The sequence below is a fragment of the Pollachius pollachius genome, assembly GCF_949987615.1.
Source record: "Pollachius pollachius genome assembly, chromosome: 9".
NCBI classification, from domain to species: Eukaryota; Metazoa; Chordata; class Actinopteri; order Gadiformes; family Gadidae; genus Pollachius; species Pollachius pollachius.
The window spans coordinates 24,616,891-24,639,029 of record NC_136942.1 but is presented as its reverse complement, the minus strand read 5'-3'; the positions used below and the strand labels follow the sequence as shown (position 1 = coordinate 24,639,029).

The 22,139-nt window shown below is 45.8% G+C and overlaps 1 protein-coding gene across 3 annotated transcripts; it reads right to left on the bottom strand.

Annotated features, from left to right (window-relative positions):
• Positions 1-13,747: 13,747 nt before the first annotated feature.
• LOC307080842 (muscarinic acetylcholine receptor M2-like) lies at positions 13,748-19,760 on the bottom strand. Of its 3 annotated transcripts, none has more exons than XM_079743770.1 (5): positions 19,660-19,744; positions 16,975-17,055; positions 16,423-16,655; positions 15,234-16,157; positions 13,748-15,046 (listed from the first exon to the last, which is right to left on the bottom strand). In XM_079743770.1, exons 1-5 carry the CDS (start codon positions 19,691-19,693, stop codon positions 14,735-14,737), a joined length of 1,584 nt encoding a protein of 527 aa, XP_079599896.1. In that variant the 5' UTR covers positions 19,694-19,744; the 3' UTR covers positions 13,748-14,734. The 3 variants fall into 3 exon arrangements, with proteins under 3 accessions (XP_079599896.1, XP_079599898.1, XP_079599897.1); XM_079743772.1 differs by having other exon boundaries at positions 16,936-17,055; positions 19,660-19,719; XM_079743771.1 differs by lacking the exon at positions 16,975-17,055 and having other exon boundaries at positions 19,660-19,760.
• Between the last annotated feature and the right edge of the window lie 2,379 nt (positions 19,761-22,139).

The following is a 22,139-nucleotide window of genomic DNA, read 5'->3' as shown; positions in this document are numbered from 1 at the left end:
GGTGACAACAGCGACAAGGCAGTAGGCCGGGACAATAGTGGAGGATTCAGCCGTCTCATCAGGGAACTCGGGGAACTGTAGAGAAAGGGCATCTGGTTTAGTGTTCCGAGAGCCAGGGCGATAGGACAGGGTGAAGTTAAACCGGTCGAAAAACAATGACCAGCGGGCCTGTCTGGAGTTTAGTCTCTTGGCGGTTCGGATATACTCCAGGTTTCGGTGGTCAGTCCAAACCAGGAACGGAACCCTGGTTCCCTCTAGCCAGTGCCGCCACTCCTCCAGGGCCAGCTTCACCGCCAGAAGCTCCCTGTTTCCAATATCATAATTTCTCTCCGGGGGGGGTTAGGCGACGAGAGAAAAAGGCACACGGGTGGACCTTCTGGTCGGAGGATGAACGCTGGGAGAGGATCCCCCCTACTCCCACACCAGATGCGTCCACCTCCACAATGAACTGACGTTCGGGGTCGGGGATCTGGAGGATGGGGGAGGTGGTGAAGCGGGTCTTGAGGGCTTCGAAGGACTCTTGAGCAGCGTCAGACCAACGGAAAGGAACCTTGGGTGAGGTGAGGGCCGAGAGGGGGGAGGCGATGGAGCTGAACCCTCGGATGAAACGCCGATAAAAGTTGGGGAACCCCAGGAAACGCTGCAGCTGCTTGGGTGTCTCCGGGGTAGCCCAGGATGTCACAGCAGAGACCTTGGCCGGATCCATCTGAAGACTGTCCTTAGCAATAATATACCCTAGGAAGGTGACAGAGGGAGCATGGAACTCGCACTTCTCCGCTTTGACGAACAAGGAGTTGTCCAGGAGGCGACGGAGAACTGAGCGGACGTGGGTGACATGTTCCACGAGTTTGAGGGAGAAAATCAGGATATCATCCAGATAAACAAAGACAAACTTGTCAATCATGTCCCGCAGCAGGTCGTTGACTAGCGCTTGAAAGACTGCCGGGGCATTGGTCAAGCCGAAGGGCATCACGAGGTACTCGTAATGTCCCAGGGACTTGTCCTTCTTGCCCACGAAGAAGAACCCGGCCCCAGCCGGTGACGAGGAGGGTCGGATGATCCCAGTGGCTAGGGAACTCTGGACATAGTCCACCATGGCCCCTCGCTCAGGGATGGAGAGGGAGTACAAGCGTCCCTAGGGGGGTGAAGTGCCCGGAAGTAGGTCGATGGCACAGTCGTAGGGATGGTGAGGGGGCAAGGAGGTGGCCCTGGCCTTATTGAAGACTTCTCTGAGGTCATGGTAAAAGGCAGGGACCCCGGAGATGTCCGAGGCTGGAGCAGGAGCGAGAGCAACAGGATTCGGTGAAGAGATCCTGAGACAGGATTGCTGACAGGTGACTCCCCATTCTCGGATGGAGCAGGTGGACCAGTCGATGTTGGGGTTGTGTCTGCAAAGCCAGGAGTGACCCAAGATGACCGGCTGGTTGGGTGTGGGCAGGAGCATGAACTGAATGGTCTCCCTGTGGCCTCCAGGCAGGAGCATGTACACAGGATTTGTCCGGAAGTTACCCTCCCCAGCACGTGTCCATCCAGGGCTCTGGCGGAGATCGGCACTGGCAGTCTCTCTGGATGGAGTCCCAGCCGAAGAGCGAGGGACCGATCCATGATGCTCTTGTCTGCCCCTGAATCGACAAGTGCGGTTATGGGATGGGAACCGGAGGGCAACAGGAGCTCACCGGAGAGAGTGGGCCTTGTGGAAGAGGCAGAGTCAGAGATGGAGCTCACCAGTATGCCTCTGGTTACTGGTGAGCTCTGGCTTTTACCGGGCAATGATCGGCGATGTGTCCAGGCAGACCACAATACAGGCAGAGGTTCAGCCTCCGTCTTCTCTCTTTCTCCTCCGGGGAAAGATGGGTGCGACCCAGCTGCATAGGCTCCGGATTCCCCCTTCTCAGGGAAGCGGTTGGGGTCTGCAGCAGGAAGGCAGAGGTTGCCGGGAACAATGGGCGAACAGGGCTGTGTGGCGGAACCTCAGAACTCTCAGAACTTCTAATTCTTCTCTACTCACGGAGTAGAGAAGAATTAGAATTCCTCCGAAGCAACGGAGACCACGTACTCCGTAGATGAGGAGGACGCTAAATCAGTGTCCCTTCTCATCGGAGGGTCAGAAGGTCCCTCCGCCGATAGAGCCGTGGCGGGCGGGCGTGAGGACGAGGCATGCTGGTCAGGATGGGACCGGTAGAATTCCGAGATGAGATGGGCGTCCACGATGAAGCGAGCCGTGATCCAGGAGCGCTCCTCCGGACCATGTCCATCCCAATCCACCAGGTACTGTACCCCACGTCCACAGCGGCGGGAGCGAAGGAGTACACCGGACTGCCGTTGACGAGCTGAGGGGGAGGAGGAGGCGGAACGGGAGGAGCCAGAGGGCTCTGGAGACATGGAATGTCGGGTGGATCCTCATGGACCTAGGGAGCCGAAGGCGTACCGCCTCCGGGTTAATGACACGACTGATGGGGAAGAGGCCTACAAACTTGTGGTCCAGCTTGCGACTTTCCAACTTAAGGGTGAGGTTGCTGGTGGAGAGCCAGACCTTCTGGCCAGTCTGGTAGACAGGGGCCAGCATACGGGGCTTATTGGCGGTGGCAGCGTGGCGGTCCGTGGATTTGGTGAGGCTAGTGCACCTGGTCCCAGGTGCGTCTGCAGCGGCGAATGAGGGCTTGTGCAGAGGGACAGGAGGACTCCCTCTCCAAGTCGGGAAACAGGGGTGGCAGATACCCGTAGGCGCATTGGAAGGGAGAGAGGCCTGTGGATGAGCAGGTGAGGGCGTATACTCTACCCACACTAGCTGGTCGGACCAGGAAGCCGGATTGCGGTTCACCAGGCAGCGAAGGGTGGTCTCCAGATCTTGGTTCACCCTCTCACCCTCGTCTGTCCATTGGACTGAGGGTGGAAGCCGGAAGACAGGCTGATGGAAGCCCCAACTAGGCTACAAAACTCCCTCCAGAAGACCGACATGAATTGGGGCCCCTGATCAGAAACGATATCAGTGGGCAGTCCATGGAGGCGGAAGACGTGGTGGAGGACCAGTTCCGCAGTCTCCCTGGCAGAGGGGAGTTTAGCAAGGGGAATGAAATGGGCCAGCTTACTAAACCGATCGACGATGGTGAGGACGACAGTGTGGCCTTTGGACGCAGGTAGACCAGTCACAAAGTCCAGGGAGGTATGCGACCAGGCTTACTCCGGTTGTAAACAGGGCAGGCGTTGACAAAGCCCTGGACATCCTCCCCCAGAGACCACTACCAGAAGCGTCGCTGCAGGAACTGTGGCCAGGCTGATTCAGAGTGGCGGCCCGCACCCTCTCCTCCATCTCCCAGGTGACAGAGGCGACGAGGCTGGAACAATGGTGGGTGAAGTGCCTGGAGGCAGATTGAAGGCACAATTGTAGGGGCGGTGAGGAGGCAAGTAGGTAGCCTTAGCCTTATTGAAGGTTTCCCTCAGATCATGGTAAACTGCAGTGACCCCGGAGATGTCCGAGGCTGGGGCAGGAACGAGGGGAACAGGCGGCAGTGAAGGCGTCCTGAGACAGGACTGCTGACAGGTCACTCCCCACTCCCGGACGGAACAAGTAGACCAGTCAATGTCGGGGTTGTGCCTGCGAAGCCAGGAGTGACCCAAGATGACGGCTGGCTGGGTGTAGGCAGAAGCATGAACTGGATGGTCTCCCTGTGGCCCCCCGGCAGGAGCATGTGCACAGGGTTTGGTTTGGTTTTACCCTCCCCAGCACGTGTCCATCTAGGGCTCTAGCAGAAATTGACGATGGCAGTCTCTCTGGACGGAGTCCCAGCCGCAGAGCAAGGGACTGGTCCATGATGCTCTCGTCGACCCCTGAATCGACGAGGGCGGCTATGGGATGGGAACCGGAGGGTAGCAGGAGCTCACCGGAGAGGGTGGGTCTTCTGGGAGAGGCAGAGTCTACTATGGAGTATGCCTCTGGTTACTGGCAAGCTCTTTCTTTTTAACGGGCACCGATCGGCAAAGTGTCCTGGGTGGCCGCAGTACAGGCAGAGGTTCTACCTCCGTCTTCTCTCTTTTTCTTCCGGTGGGAGATGGTTGCGACCCACCTGCATGGGCTCTGGATCCCCCTCCCTCCAAGAAGCAGTTGAGGTAATCGGGAAGGAGGCGGGGGTTACTGGGAACCTGGGGAGAGGAGGGCTGCGTGGCGGGGTAGGACGTGACGGAGCCGCTGAACGCCTCTCCCTCCTACGAGCCTGGATACGGAGGTCGAGGCGAGTGGCGAGCTCGATCAGTCCCTCCAGTGCAGACGGTGGGTCATGGGCGACGAGCTCGTCCTTGATGTGCCCAGCCAGACCCCGCAAGAATACATCTCGGAGAGCGGCTGGGTTCCAGTCGCTCATGGGGGCCCTGGTACGGAAGTCAATGGCGTAGTCTGTGACTGAGCGGCTTACCTGGGAAAGGGCCAACAGTTCCCGTCCGGCTTCGGCCCCAGAGGTCCGGTACCGAAGACTCTTCTGAGCTCGTCGGCGAAGGGCAGGCAGGTGAACGGGAAAATCAGGAACGGACCATGATACATACTGGTTAAAATATTACATTTGATAGTATTTCCCATCTTTGCTGAGCAAGATTTTTGTTCGAAAGGAAAAAAAGGCTTGTTCCATATAGAAGCCTTTCCAAAATATAGGCCGGTTGAGTTCAGTGATTGAAACAAATAAAAGCCTGGGCTATTAATTGAAGTTTTACGGTTGGCCTACAAATCTCAGTGCCAATTTTTATTCTTCAGTTACAATTTTCTGGAACCACTTGACATTGAAATTTTCAAGATTTTCCGTAGCCTTCTTTTGTAGCCTATGTGTTTTAGTGCAGTTTATGACCTTTACTAGCCCATAGGCTGTACGGTATGGACTGAAATATATATCAAGGTACGACTTGAGGCATAGACGGTAACAGTATTATATCACGGTATGTTCATTTTATCTTCTAATTTCGATATAAATGCTTCTGAAGGGGTATCAGCCAATCAGCATTCAATCCCTAAGGGACGTAACATAACAGCCAATCATCGTTCACTCCCTGCAGTCCAGAGCGAATCAAAGCAGGAGGAGAAAGTGAATGTTGCCGTTTGCGGACTCCCGGAGCTCTTTATCTAAATATTATAATATTATAATATAATAGAATACATTATATTATATAATATATAGGTATCTATATAATATATAATGTCACGGCCAAAAGCTGTGTGAAGACTCGTAGTGGGGGTTATCTCGGCTATGTTGGGGAAGGAATCCGGGGAAAGGAACTTTGGCTTTGACTTTCTGAAGTCCAGACTGAACAGACTGAATGGCGACCTCAGATTGATGCGGAAGGACCAGAGAGGTCAGAGATGCCGACGCAGTCTTTGGGCCCTATTTTAAAGGTCTGAAATGCAAGTGAGAAGCGCCAAGCGCAAGTAGCTTTGTGGGCTGTTCTATGGCGAGGTCGCTATTTTACCGGCGCAAAAGATGACTCTTGCGCCCGACGCAAATCTAAAAAGGGTTGCTCTGAAGTAGCCTAATTACCCGTAGGTGTGGTTTGGGCGTAACGTGCAATAAACCAATGAGAGTGCCAGCTCCCATCCCCTTTAAGAGCCATGAGCGCATTTGAATCTGACGAGTTGATATTTTGATATTTGAGATTTTAATATACATTGCCATGGACTGTATTATGCGTTACGTGTTTAGTGTTGCGTTTAAACAGATGCACGCACACATGCGCGGCCGCATTCATTAATTCTTTCACACATACACACACGCGCGCCCGCATTCATCCATTCTTTTTAACACTCACTCGCGGTAAAACAATGTTTTCTCACAATCAAATACTCATCAATCCTAAAAGTTATGGGCATGTACACGATGTCTGTGTCAAGAAAATATGTGTTTGCTGTACGTGTTTGCAGATGCATTGATTTAAAAGTACAACTTATTACCGCTGTATCAGCTGTTCTTTTCCAAATAATTTACCAAGAATCTGTGGCTAGGTAGATGAGAAGCAAAGTGTATGCACGAGGTGCACAAGCAACATTATGCATGAGCCCTTAAAATAGCATCTGAACAACGCGCCACTGACTTAAAACCAGGTATTTCCTGGTTTGTGGCGCAAGTGGTTTCTGAAACTGCAAAATAGCACCAGGGAACGTTTGCGCCAGAACACGCCTCCTCCTTTCGCCAAACCGCCCCTTGGGGCGCAAGATCATTCCTTAATTTACCGACGCGTGGCGCAGGAGGGAAAAGAACGCTCTGCGCCAGTTGCAAACTAGCTCTGACACATGCGCCAGTGATTAAGTCAATTGCGCCGGATGCAAGATAGGGCCCTTTAATTCATAATATTATCCGGAGACAAACACAGATTTTCGCCGTGATATTATATATTATACTATAGATATCTATATATATATTATACAGATATAGAGCAAAAAAAACAAGCACGTAAATGTGCGACACCCTGGTAGGTATGATTGGCAGATCTATCCACCAGTCCGTAATTCAGTAGCTGTACCTCCTCTCATTCCTATCCAATAACCAAAAAGGTCCTACACTGACTAATCTGCAACAAACGAAAGTTCGGTAACACTTTAAAATAAGGTGCCACAATAAATAGCAAACTAGTCATAACCTAATCCTTTGTTAATATTTGTTAATTGTTACTAAAATATCTATTTGGCACAAGTTAATAGTTCTTTTTCACTGACCACAGACTGTCACCTGTTAGGTTTAGGGTTAGGGTTGTGTGTTAGGGTTAGGGCCGTGTGTTAGGGTTAGGGCCGTGTGTTATGGTTAGGGTTAGGGTTAAGGTCGTGTGTTAGGGTTAGGGTCGTGTGTTAGGGTTAGGGTCGTGTGTTATGGTTAGGGTTAGGGTTAAGGTCGTGTGTTAGGATTAGGGCCGTGTGTTAGGGTTAAGGTCGTGTGTTAGGGTTAGGGCTGTGTGTTAGGATTAGGGCCGTGTGTTAGGGTAAAGGTTGTGTGTTAGGGTTAGGGCCGTGTGTTAGGGTTAAGGTTGTGTGTTAGGGTTAGGGTTAGGGCTGTGTGTTAGGATTAGGGCCGTGTGTTATGGTGAGGGTCGTGTGTTATGGTTAGCGTTAGGGTCATGTGTTATGGTGAGGGTCGTGTGCTAGGGTTAGGGTTAGGGCCGTGTGTTATAGTTAGGGTTAGGGCCTTGTGTTAGGGCCATGTGTTAGGGTTGGGGTTGTGTGTTAGGATTGGGTTACGGTTATGCAAACAACTAATATTTAATTAATGATGAAAACACTATTAAGTTGTCGTAATGATCGCATTACATTTTTAGAAACTACTTTCTCAGCAACGGCAAAGCAAAGAATTTTACTTTGCTTGGTGTCGTGTTCTTGAAGAAAGTAGTTCAATCCGGGTCGCTTTTAACTCACTTTATTTGTTAAAGTATTTTGGTATCGTAACTATGAAGCAAAAGGAGGGAATTGTATTTAACACGCGTGGAGAGAAATACCGCAGAGCTATATGTTTGATCCTCCTTCCTTGTGGCTATGTGGAGGTAATGCAGCTTCTGTGTTCGATCCTGCTTCCTTGTGGCTATGTGGAGGAAGCTTATGTGCTTAAAATACGTAACATTGGGGACAGAAAGTAAACCGAGAAGAGCACTCCAGTCGGGAAACCTAGTAGATGCCTACTTTATCAGTCCTGCTTCCAACTACAAGGAATTATAAACTAAATGCAATGCGATGCAAGGGTAGTTTTCTTTCTAAAATTATTCTATCAACACATACATTAACATCAATAGTCTGGCGTTATAATTTATTTTCCTTGGTTGTACTGTGGAGTGGGTAAAACTGTATTGACTTGCCCTAGCCTAGCACCAGCGATCTCTGCAGCCAGAAGGACTGAATTAAATGTGTTGAAAACGGTCTCCCAATGATAAATAACACACTGGCTCACTTGGGAATAAGGTCTAATGTCCAAAATTCCGAACTACCCCAGAATCCTCATGACACAGCAATAAAACAGATTTATTACGCCATCAACGGCGTCATCTAGTGGTATTAAAATTGGAAGGAAGTCGAAGAAACAAAGACTCAAATGAAATCAACTAGGGTGAAAGTATTTTTTGTCTGATTAAGGCCACTACAACGTTTTATATAGATCTACAGGAAAAAGCTTTTTCGTGAATATATTTAAATTCTTAATTCATGTGTTCATTGTTGTATTCTGTCTATGTCCTGAAGATAATGTAAGTGTGGCACCCATTTGCAGCACCAATAGTAGTCTTGGATTAGGTAATGGTTTATCATTCTCTACCGTCATGTTATTGCATATTGTAAATCATCGGCTTTTTCATAATTATGTTTTATTGATAATATTTTATTTGTAAAATAAATGTAATGTTCTATCAAGGATAAGTGTCGGTTGTTGACTTTCTTGAAGCAAAGATCCAGTGGCAGGATAAAACGATTAAGGAGCTTGAAAAAGAGCGCAACTTTCTTCAATCACAAATCCTGAAGAAGAAATCAACTGAGTATTATTGGAGCAACTTACCCTGGATATTACCCTGGATACCTTCACAAGCCAAGCATAGAGCTACACAATGTGTAACCTATAGCACAGTAAGGCACCAACGCTATATATGCATTATATTTTCAGTCATTAATGTCAGCTTTATTTATTTCTTATTTGTAGCACCCCCCACCACCAAAAATGTTGTCAGAGTCAAGGGGAAACACTGATGAACTCTCTTTTTTGAGTGTGTTTGCATCCCTGTATAAACAAAAATAAGCATTATAGAGGTGGGGAAAGTTGTTCTGATTGCAAGCTGTTTTTGTGTCCTCTTCTGTCCTTTAAAGACTACACTTTGGAAGATGATGAGTATGATGAGATGCCAGCCCAGAAGCAAGAAGCCAGAAGCACCATCATCACTCTCGGTCACCCAAATGGACCTCATCTCTGGCTCTCTTTGGGCGACCTCACATCAGACGTAAGAATTGTTCTACTCAAACCCCTTACCAAGTGAGTGACTATCTGCTATTAAAAATATGATGATAAGCAATGGCTGAATGAAATGATGCTATATGTAAAATATGTTTATTAAAATAAGAGTAAAATTGCAGTTTCATTCTTCTTCTTTTTTTTGTCAGTCAAAGGGTCAGATGAAGACGTAGAAAGATACAAACACGTGATGAAAGCATTTAAGCGTGTGCGCTCCATGATGGAGGCATTCAGTATCAACGACCTGGACCGGGGGACCACAAGAATGACTGCTCCAATCGCGGAACTAAAGATTGCAGACCCTGAAACGTTTCTAACCCTCGAATCAAGAATATCCCTGCGAGCGAAACATTGGCTCAGTTCACCAAGAAGTCCCACATCAAAACAGAAAAAGGCTATCATCCAGGACATGAAGTCCAAGGGAAAACTTCTTCCCTTGCTTATTAAATATTAACGTGCTTAGAAATAGGAATTACTCGCATACTGTACGCACTCACTCACTCACAACCTAGCTAGGTCACACTGACAGAGCCGGCCCTCCCTATACGCAATGTGGCCGCTTAGATAAATTAACAAAACCCTTCTGTCAACTGAACCCCAATTCCCAGAATCCCCGCGGCTCCGGAACATGGACCCCACACCCGTGGTCGCCACAATATATATATATATATATATATATATATATATGTATCAGTGGAGGCTCCCTAACATTGTTGAGAATAAAAAATGTAGACTGCCCAGACTACTGTGATGAATTAATGCCCTTAAACATGACTACTTTAATGCCTTTGAATATATAATGTTCGTTTCCCTGGGTAAAGGGACATTAGCACCCCCTATCGCCTATTGACAATTACTTCAGGGAGGAAGGTCCTCCCTCAGCCTCCGTTGACTCTCATTCATTTCCCTGAAAGTACTGGCGGCCAGTGAATAACATGGGGTTCAATGGGAGAGAGGAGGAAAGTCCTCCTCTGAGTGGGTGTGACCTTAAGGCGTCTGATTCGCGCAAAAATCTAGTCGCGCTGCGCTATGAACCAATAAGCAGGATCTCTGGCTGTTGAGCAGTGTTGCCAGATTGGGCCGATTTCCCACCCAATTGGGCAACTTTTAACCACGTTAGGCTTGAAAAATTATTGTTGGGCGGGAAATCTGTGCAATCTGGCAACGCTGTCGATAACAAACCCGCTCTGCATTGCTGCTAAATCTAAGAGACGCAAAGCAGGTGAAATCATCCGAAGGACAACGACATTCTAACATTTGCGAATAAAGTGTACAATGGAAACATTGGAAACAGAGGACATAGTTCATGTTTAGTTACAAAGCATTCCATTCATTGAGTTACAGTGCTAAGTTAGCGACCAAAGAAAAAGGTAGACCACTTCCCATAATCGAGATCACCAAAAGTAATGGCAACGTCAGTGTTGTGGGTGCGACATGGTTCTCTAGGTACTCATGGCTTACCGGTAGCATTACTAGCAATCGACTGTATTGCTGGCCCTGTTTGCTAATGAATAATGGCAAATCTCCAACGTGGGCTGTTCATGGTCTCACTGATGTGAAAAATCTTGATAGGGCAACCAAACACCACGACAAGTGTCAAGTTCCCGTTGGTGCTGCTATGCGTCTTTCCTTGCTAGGCACCATGCCTATAGATCAGGTTGTTTGAAATAATGTTCTCCTTCTCTTACTAGTTTGTTAGTCTGACCGTTCTGTTTGATATTGTGGAAAGGGTGAATGATTCAGAGCATGATGCATTTTAAATGGCATCACTTTTGGTCTTTAGTCTTTTCTTAAAACAATTGTAACTGAAAATAAACATAGCTAAATTACAACCAATAACTTCAGTCATTGAGGGCAAAAATAGGCCCAGATTTTTTTATTTACTTTTACAAATCAAGAGTAGGCCTGATTTGACTAATGGGCTTTGCATCCTTTCCTTCTGCCCTTGTAGTCCATTTCAAAGACATGCTGCACACCAGCCTTTAAATGACAGTGATGCCACTGGTGGCTTTGTATCAATTTTATTCACATAACTATCCCTCCCTACTATTTTGTAGTTCACCAGAACACCCTGAAACAACTTGAGTCTCACATTCTTATGCCACCATACACCAACAGTGCAAGCAGGCCAATGGCAACCAAGCGCGCAGTCCTTCCTCCCTCACTTTAAAAACCACCAGCCACCACTGATATATATATATATATATATATATATATATATATATATATATATATATATATATATATATATATTACTGCTGTCAAGCGATTAAAATACATTCCTTGATTATGCGGCACGTTTTCTTAAAAAATGCGATGAAATATGCGGCATATTTATGCAATTTTATGCGATGAAATTTGAATGAAAAACTTGCAAAAATTGCGGGAACGATGACGTTCACGGCGCGTAATTATGTCACTTCATAACGTTCCCATGGCAACAGGGGGAAATGGCTGCTTTTGTGTGAAGTCAACGCAACATTTTTCAAATTTCTGCTAAGATGCTAAGACTTTTTTGCAACGAAAATGCGGGGATTATGAAATCATGCAAGCCCCACATATTTTGCGGGGAAATCGGCTATTTATGCGTGAAAGTGCGGCATATTTGAAAAAATGCGGCCCCCGCATGAATATGCAGACTTTGGCTGATTATGCGTTGAATTATGTGATCGCATAATCACGTTTTTCTGGAGGGACTGATTAGTTTAAGAAAACAATGGTGGAATTAAGAATTTTACTGTGTCTGTCTGTCCCATAGACTGTATAGAGGTCTGATCATGATAACCTTAAATGACCTGATTGAGACTGACCTGGCAACCCTACACATGTTGTGTAATGCTCAGTGTTGCTGAGAGGGCAACAAGCAAGGAGCATGATGTTTGATACAGCGCAGGCGCTGGTTTGACTGATCCCAAACTGGCAACCGCGATGATGACGATACGGTACATGACGAAGCGAAACGAAGTTCGCTACCTTTGTCCGACATCGCCTCTCTCCTTCTCTCTCCCCCAGGGCCGATTCTAGCCCTTTGGTAGCCCTAGGTGAGATTGAGTTTTGCCCCCCCATTCCCATAGCGAGCGGAGCGTTGCCCTGTTAATTGACATTACTGTACCAAACATCACTGAAGACACATATTTACTGATTTACCTTTACCCTGCTTAGCATTTTTTTTAACCACTTATAGCTCTAATATACTACGTTGCAATCAAACAATGTGTGATGCATGGAAAACAAACAAAATAAAAGCTTCAGAACATTTTCTATATTTACAACATTCAGACAGTAAATTAAAAGTATTTAATGTGGTAAGTGTATAAGCTTTACTTTGACTGTTTCAGTGAGTATACTTCATAAGTAGTAAAATAATTGTGGCAAATCTTTTTCAAAGAGGTACGGATAAAAAACATAAGGGTTATGAATGCATACAGTTGCTTGTTCTCTGGCAAAACTACTCTATGAACCGCAAAGCAGGGCCCCAAAATGATCCTGCTTAGGGCCCCCAGGTGTACAGGGCCGGCTCTGGACACACACACACACACACACACACACACACACACACACACACACACACACACACACACACACACACACACACACACTACTAGATAACAAGGTCATTCCAGGGGTCACAGCACATGGCTTTTTTTCCAACTGGGTCCTCTCTCTCTCTCTCTCTCTCTCTCTCTCTCTCTCTCTCTCTCTCTCTCTCTCTCTCTCTCCCTCTCTCTCTCTCTCTCTCTCTCTCTCTCTCTCTCTCTCTCTCTCTCTCTCTCTCTCTCTTTCCCTCTACCTTTCTCTCTCATTCTCGCTCTTCTCACTCTCACTCCCTTTCTCGTTCTCACCCTCGCTCTTCTCTCTCTCCCCTCTACCTTTCTCTCTCATTCCCGCCCCAGCGCTTGTCTCTCCCTCACTCCCAACCAGAAGCTGTAAAGTTACGCTCCTTATGTTGAATTTGTGAAGATTTGTTCTGCTCTATTTTAATAAAATAATTGCTGGCTGTCAACCCGGTTATCGGTTATCGTGTGCAGTAATTATGGTTTACTAAGTGTGAGGAGGGGGCAACTTTAAAATAGGGAACATGTGAGGGTTAACACTTATTGAATTACCCATCACTTAAATATGAAAAACACACCACTTTAGAATAGGGAACATATTCTGACCTGCAATGGTTTAATACGTAGGTATATGGACAATATTAACATTTATAGTTTGGCATTTTATTCCACAAGAACAGACCATAATAATTATGTGTTGTAAAGGTTGTGTGTGTTGTAAACTATTCAGGAGATGCTGACACTTTATCAGGCCCATACTAAACTTTGTCTGTTCAGATCATAATTCATGGTCAACACCTTCCTTATTTACCACCAATTAGCAGTAATTGGGGTTACATCAGAGAAACTTGTAGTTAGTGGTCTATTAATGGTAGATTATGGACAGGTTGAGTAAAGTATGAATTAAAGTTATAATGGCTAATAAAGGGCTAATGTACTGCTAATATCCATGTCAGTTAGCAGCTAGTTTTATGATTAATATGTGTATCTTAATTTAAAGTGTTACCATTTTTGTTTTATAATGGAGTTATCTTAATCCCAGTAACAAAATGGCATAGATTAGTATGTTAAAGAACATCTGAGTCATATGACCACAGAATTTTCTTTCTTTTATTTTTTGTTGTGCACCCTGCTGCGGACCAGCGGTCGCCTCTTATCTCTCCTCAGCCGCCAGATGGTGATCAGAGCTGACAAACTGAATGAGGAGTGTGTGTTGCTGTGTAGGTCTGAGCAGGAACAGAGATCTGGCATCTGAGTTTATTTTATTTATTTTAAAAGCTCCTGTTTATCTATACCAGAAAAATATAGAAACATGAGCCTTTTACAATAAGCAACACATCTTATAAATACAATGAAGGTTTTTATCATGTTGTTTTATACTGGGAACAATGAATACATGGAGTGAGATGAATATGAGATGCTTTGACACATTGACAGTAACATGGTGGTGGAGACATGTTTACACTTCACACAAAACCAGCGCATCCAACCACATGGAACCAGGCAGGTTACAAACCAGTTCACATGCACCAACACAATCACGCACACACACACACAAAAAAATAAACAACCTTTCACGTGACTATTATGCCGTCTGATTGTCTTGTATAGCGCACAATCTTATATCGCTCTGAATTTCCATTCCAGCGTTGCATATATTGGATATGTTGTAATTATCTTGACTTCTGTATTTTACACTATTGTTCATCCTTGTTATAACTTTTTAATGTCAGCCTAAAATTCATCACATTAACTACATGGTCCATGTTTGTCACAAAGATAACTATTGTGGTGCAGGTATGTATTTAAAAGACTTACAGGCCGACACAGACTCATCACTTTTGTTCAAATGATTGGCTAAACATAAATGTTTCCTCCATAGTACTCCACAGTTCAAATGTATGTTTTAGAGAGATTATACATTAGGATTAATGGATCTTTACATTGAAGGGCTCTACACTTCAAACTATTTTGCATAAAAGTAATGGCTGCATTTAAGAAGTTACATAGTGTAAGGTGTAGCCCCAAATCATTATTTGATGTATGTTTCCTTAACACATTCTTTTTTTTTAACTGATCACTGTGATTCAAATTTAAAAAGTGCACGGAGACACAAAGACGAATCCACTTTAAGTGAACCCTTTCGGTCATAATTTAGTATGCTAATGTTCAGCTTGCCTTTAGTACCAACATTGATCTGCATGAATTCTGCCATGAGCCCTCTTGCCCCTTTCACCGAGCTGAGCTAAGGTTCTTGTACTGGCAGATAAGCAGGTGCTTGAAGGTGTTCTTGAAGGTGGTGTTGCACAGGGCGTAGCAAGCTGGGTTGATGGTGCTGTTGATGTAGCACAGCCAGTAGCCGATTGTCCACAGCGAGTTGGGGATGCAGGTGGAACAGAAGGTGTTGATGAGGACCATGACGTTGTACGGGGTCCAGGTGACCACGAACACCACCAGAATGGCCATGATGGTCCGTGTCACCTTCCTCTCCCGGGAGGAAGTGCACCTCTTGGTGGACTTTACCGCCAAGCTACGTTTGGCAACCTGCATTGAAAGAAGATAACATTTTTGAAACATCACACACAAACCTTCTCTTTACCAGTTCCCCTCTGGGATCAATAACATACTTCTAGCATGTATAGAATATAATATTATCTTCATTAGATCTGTTTTTCTACATTTTGTGCAGGCTTTTGTGCATTTGATCATGTAGACCATGCAGGTTTGTTACCTTAAACAGACTTCTTGAAAACAGGTTCTGCTTTTCAGCCGCTGGGCTGTGTTCCGGAAAGGGTTTGGACCGACTCCTGGTCTGACTTTTGAAACAGGGTAGTTTGTCCCCCAATCCTTTGGTCCCTCCTAATGATGTCTTTGGCCTTTGGCTTGACCTCTCACTTTTCTGCCTATTCTCTGATAGTTCACTAGGAGCCGTCCACTCCTCTTCCGGTTCCTGCTGTGCAGGACCACCTCCAACCAATTTCCTCTCTGCATTTGAACTGTTGTTTTCCAACCTCCCATTTAGTGGATGGGACACACTCAGTCTAGCAGTCCTGCTCTGGCAATCATTGTGCCGGCCCCCCTCCCCTTCCTCCTGGCTCTGAGAAGGAACCTCGCCTAGGCTGGCCTTGGAGGTCTTTCTGCTGCTCCTCTTGACACGGCTGCGGCTAGCCTTGGAGATCCGCCAGTAGAGGGCGATCATGATGACCACAGGCAGGTAGAAGGCAGCAATGGCCGTGCCAAAGGTCACAGCGGCGTTTGAGAAGAACTGGATGTAGCACTCCCCCTGCGGCACTGTGCGCCCGCCAACAATGAACTGCCAAAACAAAATGGCCGGTGCCCAGAGGACGAAGGACAGGACCCAAGCGGCGGCAATCATCAAGCCTGCCATCTTAGTGCTGCGACGCACGGGGTAGCTGAGTGGTTTGGTGACGCAGAAATAGCGGTCAAAGCTGATGATGAGGAGGTTCATGACCGAGGCATTGCTCACGACGTAGTCCACAGCCAACCACAGATCACACACTATGGCACCCAAGGGCCAGTAACCAATCACGACATACACAGTGTACAGGTTCATGGAGCACAGGCCAATGATTAGATCCGCACAGGCCAGGCTGAACAGGAAGTAGTTGTTGACAGTCTGTAGGTTTCTGTTGACCTTTAGAATCACAAATCAAAACCCCAAATTAGCATATGCTTTTTTTTCAGTTCTGAAACATCATAAGAACACCAATTTGATTTGACTGTGCTACCCATTTATCCGAGCCCTTTGAATCCCGGCACTTCAACAGTTTCAATTCATTATGTACATTCATATATCACCTGCCATACCTACAATTCTTTGTATCATGCTTGTACTGTGCATGAGAGTCAAGTTCTATTGAACTTAATCTGATTAAGTTCATAAACACACACACACACACCTTTATCGAGAGCATGACCAGAATGTTTCCGATGACAGTGACAAGACTGAGGGAGCCAGCCACCAGGATGATCAGCGTCTTCTCCAGGGTGCTGTAGGGCTCCAGGATAGGGGTGGTGCTGACCACACCACCACCACCACCAGCGCTCACATTGTGAGGACTTGATCGATTAAAACTCTCCATGCTCGGATCGGGTCTTTCTTGGTTGTTTCTCTCTTCGTGTCTCGGTATGTCTTAGAACAAAGTCAGATATGAAAGATACGCATGGTTACACGGCAGACAATAAAGAAAGACGGAAGTGTGAATGTTTATTTTCCAAGTGCTTGATTAAAATGAATGGTGTTGCCTCGGGTATTTCCAGTAAAACTGGATATACAGGGCAGCAGGAGATTTGATTGGTGATGGTCAATCTACTGCCTCTGCTTACTTTAACAACACAGTGGTGTTACTTTTGACTGAAACATTACACCTGCCATCTCGTCAAACCTGACTTAGGGACATAAACGGACAAACCTTTCAGTTAGACCCAGTAGAAATCTTTTCTATCCTTACTTGACAGGATGCTGGTACTAATGGCTTGAATGTCTATTTTCTTCAGATTGTTATCATGGGTGTGGGTGATGTTTGTCTGACCTGCAATGGCAAATGTAATGTTATAAGTCTGCTCCAGTTACATTAGACATGCATTGAACACTACTGGGTGACCTTCAAATGTATGTGTGTGTGTGCTTGACTAAGCCTGGTATGAGGGCCATGTCAAGAATGTCAAATTGTTGTCCTGATCCCTGCAGCGCAGAACCATTGCTCCTTGACCTGATCTGCTGTGATCTGACTGTACACTTAATTCATGTGTGTTTGAGTGTGTTTATGTGTGTGTGCATGTATGTACAACATGTGATTCTGTGTTTTTATGTATGCAAAGGCTAGTTAATTAAGACAGATAGACTTTAATAGGGGGGCATGTCGGAGATAAAACAGAGCAAGATAACGTCCATAATAACAAAACCCAAACAGAAATGTGTGTTGGCCTTGGAACCAGACAAACCTTGCAAGCTCATGTTTCATTTGCTCTGCAGTAAAGGTCTGGCTCCCCTCCCATACAAAAATATTTTTGTCAATTATGACATAGACCAAGCAATCACAACCGTATATCTGATATGAGCTGGGATACAGCAACAAAGATGGCTGGGGCGGATATAGAACTGTCGATTCCGCTCCAAGCGAAATGGACTGTAAATATATATACATTAATTTTGCATTTTTAGGCTTTAATATAGAGTGAGATAGGGAGGGATTTATGGGAGATATGCAGGACATGCAGCATCGAACCATTCCAAATATGAATGGAATGGTTCCAGACGCTTTTAACTACATGAAACTGAGTCAATCAAGACTATCTGAACAAAAAAAATGAAACCAAGGAAATATTAGCCTCATGATTACCAAAAAACTTGTGCACAAAAGTTAAGAATAATGCCAAAAAATGAAGAGAAGTCAAGCATAAACCTCAACACATGCTCTATTCCAATGTGATTAGCACTATTGACTAAATCAATGTAAAGATAGAGAAATACGAACACAGGGCGCCATGGAAGGCTCCATTAAGGCCATGATAACATCAAACTACCTGGAACAGGCTCCTTCCTGCTCTTACAGCCATCCAGATCTCATTAAAGCAACAGTAACTCTATCACCTAGTCATGGAAGGGCCTTTCTGGGCTTTTTCTGGTCTAAATGACACATGTACCTGATGTTTTTGTGTAGGCTACAAGTTGAATGGCTGCGCAGTATGTGTGTCTGTGTTCAGCCCTGTGCTGTCAACATTTCAAAGCTACCATAATATGCCATTTATATATCTTCACGTTCTTCAGATTAAGCCACCAGTCTCAGTCTCTCTACTGCTGAATCGATTACAACACAGGTGACTTGAATTTCATCTTACTGAACTGATTTCTGTGTATACAACAAAGTGACCGTGATTAGGTTGACTCTCGGTCCGGGAGTCATTCACTGAGTCTCCTTACTTCAGAAGCACTACACTGTCTCAGAGCTTCACTTCTCAAGCCTTTATTCCTCAGGCCTGCTGGAGATAGTCAAGATGCCGGGCAGTATTTCTTTGACAGAACAAAAAGCTGGTCTAATTAGATGGACCAGATGCTCTCTGGCTCAGCCGTACTGCTAATACGCCATCAGGCCTCAATCACTATAAACTGTCTGGCTGCCGGATGGATTGGTCCGCTCACTTTGTTCGGACAGTTGAAAAGAAGGAGCAATATTATTATAGCATCAGCATGTATAATGCAGAGAACATGTAAACACACATTTTATTTTATCTAAAAAGGGCTTGTTTAAAAACCAAATCCTTTGCTCCCTCCCATCTCCACCACCTCACAAGGTGTGTTTGACGACGGCGTGAGATGTAGTTGGAGAAGTGTGTCCCATTCCCCAGGGGTGGTGAATTTCACATGGCCCTGAGCTTTGGCCCGATGCGGCTGCAGCCTTTAAGAAGCTGTGAGCCGACCCCGGTACAGCCCTGCCAGGAGGGGGGCGGGCGGTGGACAACATACAACAAGCTCAAATTAATATCGTCAGCAACTGCGTGGAATTAGTTGTGTGTCGAAAACAAAAAAACTAAAGCCTTTCGTAATCCATCTTGAAACAGTAGGGCCTAAACTTATGCCAATATTTCAATCGATTTTTTTGTGGTGGCTGTTTAATTGTTTAGTGGTGGTGTACAAGCCATGCCACCACTACAAGCCATGCCACCACCATTTAGTCTGGGAGCCCTGAACTCTGGGAAGAAGGTTGAGAGAGGGAACACAGAAACTACACAGGGAGTCTCCCACAATACACTGATTATATCCCAGAGTAATTGGCAATTACACAATAATTTGAACATTTTAGCCTGTTTCAAATCAGAATGTCCCTGTTGAGTGTGAACGCACACGGCAACCAGGGGATTTGAAGGGAGATGGGAGATGGGGGAATCCGAGCACACACACACACACACACACACACACACACACACACATGGTCAAGACTTAAAATCCGCAAATACCTCTCACTTCTATCATAATGCTTTCTAAAATAGTTTGAAGAGCAAATCCTTAGTAAAATCTTTGATTTTGTAGGTTTTACAAAAACCACATTGTTTTAACATTTTATTTTCAAAAGCAATATCATTTTGGATATACAATTACCAGCATTTGAACATTTGTTTTCAGAGTTCAGTCTCACCTTTGTTAAGGAGAAGGGCCCCCAGTATCTTCATCCATGTTATCAAACGTCTCGTCCCCAACTGAGCTATAGAGCAGAAGATTGTTGAAAATGAATATTGCCCCGCCTCTCGTATGAATGAGGAAGCAGTGTTCAGTTTGCTGTGTATATGGCTCTCTCTTTATTCCTCCCCTGCCCCCCCTCTCTCTCTCGCTCCCTCATGAGGGGGGCGTGGCTCGGTGTCGGCTGCAAACAGGGGGCAGCAAAGTTCAATTGCGGGGACAAACTACTACAAGTACTCCGGTTTGTTGTGCTCTCCCCCACAGCCATCCTGGGACTGGTGACCTGGACGGTCATCGGAGCAAAGCACTATTGTAGAGTATATATATATATATATTAGGGTGCATCAAAAAACACAATTCTTGAATTTTGATATGGCTGGGTGCTAAAAGTGTTCCAATATATGTAGAAACAACACATGCAAAATATTTTTCCAGTACATGATGATTTAGGGGCGCCACCCCACATCTGTTTTTGTTGGATAAAGTGGTTAACAGGGCTCAATGGTTGCCATGGAGATCTGAGGTAAACAATACTACAGCTCAAGAAAACTGAGGTGATCTTTCTGTTTGAGTTGATCTTTCTGTGTTGGGTATGTATTATTACATATTCCTATCATATCTGTAGTTGTGTCTTTGTATAGTTATTTAATCATAAGTCATTTAAGCCATGTTTATAGGATTTGGTGCTCATTACATCTAGGTAACGTTAGCTAGCAACAGTTTGCTATCTATGTTAGCTAGGCTATTAAGCTTAACATCAACAGTATTCTAGAGTGGACAATGTCATATTCAGAATATAGATGTCTCATGTTTATTGAGAGTAGCATTGTAGTTGTTACAGTAAATTAACATTTTAAATACAAGTATATTTGCAAGCACAGCTAGCTACTCTGGTAGTGATGTAACAGTAAGTTATGATGTAGTTAGACTATGTACAGAAAAAATTGAGGCTTATACAAGAATGGTTTATCATAATTGTGTGATATTAAGTATGGTAAGATATGATTTTAAACACTATCCTTGAGCTTGTATCCTTTTCATTCTCAGGCACTGCACAACACAATCCACCCCAGGATCCAGCTCTCCTAAGATGCTGCTCTCACCAACTGGTCCCTGCCAGACTAGCAGTCTCAGCCTGGTCTTTGGTCTGGGCCCCAGCATCACCAGTAGGGATGGCATCATCACCGGTGCCAAACTGCCAACTGGTCGTCAGATCTTACGCTGCATGCTTGCCAAGAAACGTGGTGCAAATGGAGCGTTGTCGCAGTTCGAGGCAGCCAAGGTTGTCCTGGAGCAGGTGCGGCTTTTTACAAGAAAGCAAACATCCCAATGGTGAGCGATAAGCGTGCGTGCCACAAGATGGTAGACTTAGTCAATGCTAACAACATGCTGCGGAAAATCTCCCAGGCCAAGCGCTCCAATGAGAATACAGCGAAACAATTGGAGAAAGTGGAGTGCAGACTTGATGCCACATTTCCGCTCTGGCCTCCAAATATTGAAAAGCTAATTGATAACCAAGAAGACCTAGCTTTCTTGGCCAGCATGAAGATTGACAGAGTGGCCACATTTGGTGTATTGGACAAAAAGCTGCAGCTCAAGGTGAAGCGGCGAGAGGAACGTCAACCTGCCGCAGCAGCCAGGCAGTCCCGCTGTGAAAAGGAGCTGGAGGAGATGACGGCAATGTCCATCTTGGAGTCGGAGAGTGATGAGGAGTCAGAGGAGGATACTAACACAGTCTATCCACCATCTGAGGGCGAACCATCCCACAAGCATAAGAGTGGAACAAACGTCTTCATTACACATGACATCCTTAGCCGACAAAGTGTCGTGTCACTGGCTACAAGGTTGAAGATGTCACCAATGCAACAGGCTGCCTTCACGCGTGGCCTTGTTGCAGAGTCAGGCGGTGAATGTACACATCTCTCTGCATCTTACGCAACAGCTGACCGAGCAAGACGCAAAGTGCTGGAGACAATCAGTGAGGAACAGCACAAGCAGTGGACACCACCTCCATTGTGCACCCTACACTGGGACAGCAAGTTAACACCGATGCTCAGCAATGTGCGCCAGTTGGAGGAGCGTCTTACAGTGGTCGTTGGAGATGCAGAGCGGCTGAAACTGCTTGGTGTCCCGGCATATAAGAAGCAGACTAATGAGGCATGTGGAGTGATCATTGCCCGGTTGACATGCAAGTTGCTGCAGGACTGGTGCTGCGCTGACCAGGTTGTCAACATGGCATTTGACACCACTGCGTCAAACACCGGCCATCTCACAGCAGCCTGCATTGCCATACAGCTCTCACTGGGCCGACCACTGCTTTGGTCTGGGTGCCGGCACCACATTGGTGAGGTCCTCCTGAATCAGGTTTTCGCAGACCTGAAGGTGGAGACATCACGCTCGCCAAAGGTTACCTTGTTCACACATCTGAGAGAGAAGTGG

Bases quoted from the DNA above. Each gene is read 5' to 3' on its own strand.
- LOC307080842 (XM_079743770.1), bottom strand. From the start codon at position 19,693: ATGAAGATACTGGGGGCCCTTCTCCTTAACAAAG. The intron at 17,056-19,659 runs GTGAGACTGAAC...TTGCCATTGCAG, and splicing joins GGCCCTTCTCCTTAACAAAG to GTCAGACAAACATCACCCAC. The intron at 15,047-15,233 runs GTAACAAACCTG...CTTTCAATGCAG, and splicing joins TTTCAAGAAGTCTGTTTAAG to GTTGCCAAACGTAGCTTGGC.